The following is a 6,000-nucleotide window of genomic DNA, read 5'->3' on the forward strand; positions in this document are numbered from 1 at the left end:
AACTTGAAGAAAGCTTTGATCTCTGATCATGTCCCTGATTTGCATCAACTATCCATGTTTAAGTGTATGTGGGGTCTGCATCGGCGGAGCTGCCATAAATCAAGAGAACCATACGATACCTTGGGAGTGCAAAGGTTTCAAGCGGCAAAGACTACCTCACGTGTAGAGCACTTGTGCCTATGTGCTAGAGTTTTCAGAGATACAGAGAAGAGTGCAATGGAATCACATATACAGCACACACAAGAGTCCTAAAACTACTATCTATATTACAAGAAAGAAGTAGTACAATTGAATATCTACTACAATGGATATGGCTGAGTGAAAACGTCAACTACAGCCCGTACAACTACCTGCCACGTCATCTCTGCCATGTCATCATTGCTGTCACTGCCATCTGGCACATGCACCTGCCCACAATCCTGTACATGCTATCTTACAAGTGAGGTGTGTCACATTCTCCCCACTTGCATTGCAGCTGTCCACACCTGCACGATGTCCATAGCCCGTCCATAAAAGGAGAACATCCAAGCACTGCTCATCCAAGCTACCCAAGATCCAAACACTGCGAGACCACTTTGCGTCCAGTGTGAAGAAGGCTCACATTCCTTCCTCGTTGCGTCAGCACAAAGACATACAAAGAAACCTGCGGATGACCAAATTCTACCTGATCAAGCACTTTCCGTATGTCCAACCGTCCATAAAAAACGCTGCTCACAGCCGGGTATCCTCTCATAGCCCACAGAAGAACATTGCAAAGAATGGCCTAGCAAACTCCCGCTATCCAAGCTCCAACGCATCTGCTCAGATGGAGTACAAGAACTGCTTGCACTGGCTCCACCAGCCCCAATGCAACTTGAAAGGAGAAAGTAGAACCAAGAACAATCCTCCTCAGAAACACTACACCAATTTACAGTTTCCATCATTCCTGTATGTCTAATCCACCCGTGCCCTATGCAACATACTCTAAGAAATACATCCACTGATACACTGAAGTCAAAACCCTGGTTGTTGTCGGTACAATCTCCAAGAAAACTATGTACTGTGAAGATATACCCAATGGCCTGTCCTCTCGGGACAAAGGCAAATCTGATGATATGTCCCCTTGTGGTGCCTCCATGACATCAAACACTGAAGATACTCCACCCAATGAAAACGACAGGAGAGAAGAGTCCTCCTCAATGACCCGAGAAATTGAAGCGACCGCCACTAAAGCCAAAGCTTCTCCGCTTAGTGCGAACGGCTACTGTGCAAACTATCCCTCGGAGATTTGGTTGAAAACTTGCTCTATTCGTACCTATGGCCTAATGCAATGAAGCTCCATGGGTGTGTGCTCAAGCTAAGAAATGAAAACAGCTAAGACGCGTACACATGCATCTCCTTCACACTCATCCTCGGGTTCTGAAGAAGCCACCTCCTTGAGTTCTTAAGAAGCCGCTCCTCGGATTGCTCCTCCAAGGTCCTCGGACAATCCTTCACGATAAAGTCTTGTGGGGGTCGATAAGAAAAAGATCCCTTAATCCCGCTCCCTTGTGAAAACAGTGCGCTTTTTACTTGCGCAGATCTAGATTGTCCCTATATACAAGCCCATGTGGCCATAAGAGTGTGAATAATATCTCCCCATACAACACAAATGCACCGAGTGTCATATATCTGAATGCCCTCAATAGCCTCTATGCATACGGCCCTCCAAATCTGCCAAGCTTTGATACTGGCAATGATCTCCCTAGTAGTATCCATCCTCTAGGGAAGTGATCTATAGTGTGAATCAGGAATATCTAATAGCATGCAACGTTGGGCCACACCTCTGCATATAATCATGGCAATGTCCAAATCCATCAAATAATATTTGTGGACCACACTAAGTGAGCCAAGCAATAGCACCCCAAGTAACATAAATGGTATCTCTCCTCAATCTACACATAAGTTGAGCTATAAACCACCAAATCCTTTGGGCGGCTCTACACAACCATATGCAATGTTGTACTGTCTCAAAAGCTACTAGGCATCGAGGGCAAGCAGAGTCTGCTCCAAAAGTAGCTCTCCACTAATTAATGGGGAGGCCACCATGTAAGAATAACCCAAAGAAGTGGGAGATCTGGCCCCTCCTGTACGAGTGCCAAGGTCTGTGCCAAATTGTCTTTTGAATCAAAGGTCATAACTCTCCCAATGCGGCTTGAGTGTAGGAGTCCTCTAAATCTGTCCAAGTATAAGGAGCCTTGTTGTTACACTCAGGACAGGTGCACACTAGCCTCATTGTTACACTCAGGACAAGTGCACGCTGGCGCGGGATCAAGTTAGAAGTGAACATGGGGCGCCTAGTGGAAAGATATCCCTAACGTGGGGAGAGGCTTATAAGTGGAGGCACAGTGATAAGTGATTATAAGGTTTAGAGCTTATAAAAGCACTAGGGCTAATTATAAAGCCCAATGGCCTATAAAAGTGAAACCTAGACTCAGAAGTTATTACGATCATCTGGTCTTGACATTGAGCATTGCCCATTGGGGATGTTCATCGTTGAGCATGGCCCATCGGGGATGCTCACCGCAACAACACCTCTAGGGTGTGGCCTAGGGGTATGGGACACCATGTCTTACTACGGGGGAGATTCCCCAATCAGTCCCCCTTCAAGCCCAAAAATGTCTAAAACCAGCCCATACTCACTTTCATTAAGTATGTGTGTGAAGGCAATGCAGGGTTATTGGGATACACTAGGAGGCTTGCAATGTAAGCTCATGAAGTTTATAAAACTAGTTCTGCTACTTCAAAATAGCTACAACACCTTGATCGCAAAAACGTTCAATGTGCGCTGAAAGCATATAAAACAGGCTGCATCAAAAGCATATAAAACAGGCTGCATCAAAAGCGAAACCCTTTTATCTGTATTTGATCATGAATCTTAAGAGTTAACTATTACAATCTTATATTATTCAAAATAGAAGCTCGATCATGATCCCAACCAAGTTTCTATCAGTTTTGGCATTTACCCTTTTATCTGAAGTTTAATCTTACATAATTCAAAGTAGGAGCTCAATCATGAATCCCTATCAAATTTTTATCAGTTTTACAAACAGTCTATTAGCTTGAAAACTCCTCCTCTTTTATAAGAAAGTATGCTTGTGCATGCACCACGCATGCATGTGTGTGCGCATACATTCTGCGTGGGAGAGAGATGAAGTGTTGGGCATGTGTGTTTAAAAGATTTCCAGATGAGGAGGATAGCTTTTGATTCGTCAGAGCCAAAAATTTAAAGAATTGAGCATTGACAAATGTCAAACAATCAAATGACAAGTACCTGTGAGATGATCATGAACACGAGCTCCTGTGACACAGCCAGTTATATCATCCTTGTAAAGTGCCAATGCCTCAGCATGGTTCAGCACAGCCGCTCCCGCCAAGGCAGCTGTGCAAGCAAGTGCAATGTTGAATCGGCTATCATTGAACTGCCCATCGTAATACACAACTGTGCCCTTCAGACTCCTCCCATGATCATTCTGCGATAAAGTAGGGAAAAGAGCTTTCGATTGTTGTGCAGAGTAAAACCTCGAAAGATGTAGGAGTTGTCGCCCTGCTACTAAATCGTAAAACTTGAGACCTGCCCAGTAGTATGGTATTTCCCATAGCTCATAGCAAGGGGTCATGATGGCCAAAGGGGCGCAAAGATGAGGTGCATTTCGAAGCATGTGGTAACGCTCGTCTAAAGCATGGAAGACGAGCTTGAGCTGCCCCAAATCCAACTGAAAAACGGCCTTTTCCAAATAGCGTACCCCTGGTCAAGCATCAAACATGGGTTCGACAATGAATACTAATCTACAGTACATGGTTGATGCATGTACAACACCCATCACACAGAGAAATTGAAAGGTTAAATCGTATTTATGTGATCAAAACCTACATTACAGGCATAGGTTTTATTGGTTTTCAAGAGCTTACCTCCATGGACTAACTTGGTGGAGCGCGAGGAGGTGCCGGACGAGAAGTCATCTCTCTCGACAAGACCGACCCTTAGGCCCCGGGTGGCGGCATCAAGGGCAACGCCACACCCCGTGGCGCCGCCGCCGATCACAAGGAGGTCTAGGGGGGACGCAGGGCTGCTGCCGGCCAGGACGGAGCGCTGCGCCTCCCTGGCGGGCACCACGCCACCCAGCGCCTCCACGCGGCTCTTCCATCTGCTCACCGCTGCCTGCTGCTCCGAGCTCGCCCACAAATGAAACTCCGGGCCAACCACAAAGCAGCTGAGGGCCGCCGCCGCTGCCACCACAGAGCCGCCCACCAACAGCTTTCTAGCCCTTCTGAACATCTTCTTACTGGATCAATGAAAGAGGTACGCCATGCCTCTGATGATCGTACACCCACCCAAAAAAAGCAAGTAACAAGGAGAGGGGAAAACCCAAAAGCAGCCACAGAGGTTTCGGCTGCTCAGGTCATGGTAGAGAACCCTAATAAAGATGCAATGCTATCAAGGTTAGGCAATGGCTATGGCGGACGAGAGACCGTGCAAGCAAGCAACCAAGCGAAGGTGGCGGTGAGGTGGGGAATCTTCGCTCCCTAAAAGTGGCGTTTTGACTGAGGCACAATTAACTTCACAGGTCTAACAATAAAGGAAACCACTATTAGTAATAAAGAAAAACATGAAGCAAACGTGGGCTCAAATAATGCATTAAGTTGAGGGTGTTTACAACTCTGCCTCCCTTTTCTCAATGGAGGCGGGTTTGCACCCCCCTTTGCCCCTTAGTTGACGACGTTTCCAACTAACATTCCTTGTCATTTTGCGAACAGTAGATGGACAGGGGAGCTTGCCCCCTTTTTCCACTTAGTATGTAGAGCACCTAAGATTAGTGCCCCTCTGTCCTAGTAACATGTCTAATGAGAAAATGTTCCTTCCATGTGAAGCATGATTTGTCCAACAACATAACTAGAGAATTAGTGAAGGTGTGCTCATGTGCTCTTATGAAAGAAGCCTTGAGAACTGTTGAGAGGGACATTGCATATTGTATCTAGAGAGGATACAATGGCGCATGTGCACTAATGGAATGGTAGATAGTACATAGTACAAGGGCTACACCAGGGGCATTTTGGGGAGCGTTAGGTCTATGCAGGTCATGTGCACTAATGGAATGGTAGATGGTACAAGGGCTACACCAGGGGCATTTTGGGGGAGCATCAGGTCTATGCTACACCATGGGCATTCTTGGAAGTGTCCGCTCTATGCAGGTCAAATCAATCCACCAACAGTCGTACATGTGACGACCCTAAGTAACCGTACCCTAACTTGATGTAATCTATATCTATATGCATATACTAACTAAAGAAAAGCATATCATTTTGCCATGTGGCACTCAACTGAGAAGTCAAAGTAGAAAAACAAAGGACAAAGTCAAGATAAAAGGTAGTATTGAATTTGAAAGAAGGTCACACACATCTAGTAAGGGATCTAAAAGCCAAGAGATCAAGAAAAGATAAATTAGTAGCATTGAAAATATTCAAGGTCACACACCTTGCAAAGGCTTTAATATTATGTTATCACTTCCTTTTCTTACATGAAATTCTGAAAATGATCTTGTGGTGTATCTTTGTACTTGATGAGTTTAAAGGTTGTGTTTGATTCATAGTTTTAAGGGAGTTTTTTTAGTGGAATTTAAGAGTAATCCAAATTCACATCTAGCACATCCACCTGTTATTGTAATGAGTAAGATCCCTATCATAATGTCATTACTAGTGTGAGTGTGACTTAGTCAAAAGATAAGGCTTATCTCTATATTATATAAAGGAAGAGTTTCACAAAGCTTCCATGTGGCAAGAATTTGGAGGTTTGGGAAGGGGAGGAGGAGGTATACTTGGCGACTAGTTCCCACCATAAAAGTATTATACTTAGTGAGGATTTGGTATATGCAATACACTCTCTCTCTCTCTCTCTCTCTCTCTCTCTCTCTCTCTCTCTCTCTCTCTCTCTCACTATTGCCATATATATATAGGCAGTCACTTAGGACCGCTGGGGCACTT

At 45.0% G+C, this 6,000-nt stretch overlaps 1 protein-coding gene across 1 annotated transcript in view; it reads right to left on the reverse strand.

Annotated features, from left to right (window-relative positions):
• Positions 1 to 4,586, reverse strand: part of LOC147617301 (glycerol-3-phosphate dehydrogenase SDP6, mitochondrial-like) — a 39,849-nt gene extending 35,263 nt beyond the window's left edge. Inside the window, exons 1-2 of the mRNA XM_086776949.1 lie at positions 3,931 to 4,586; positions 3,293 to 3,766 (exon numbers count right to left, since the gene is read on the reverse strand). Coding sequence (XP_086633075.1) covers positions 3,293 to 3,766; positions 3,931 to 4,297 — 841 coding nt within the window. The 5' untranslated portion in view covers positions 4,298 to 4,586. The remainder of the gene's footprint in view (positions 1 to 3,292; positions 3,767 to 3,930) is intronic.
• Between the last annotated feature and the right edge of the window lie 1,414 nt (positions 4,587 to 6,000).

This window comes from Cibotium barometz, chromosome 37 (assembly GCF_041138505.1).
Source record: "Cibotium barometz isolate CiBa-2024 chromosome 37, ASM4113850v1, whole genome shotgun sequence".
NCBI lineage: Eukaryota > Viridiplantae > Streptophyta > Polypodiopsida > Cyatheales > Cibotiaceae > Cibotium > Cibotium barometz.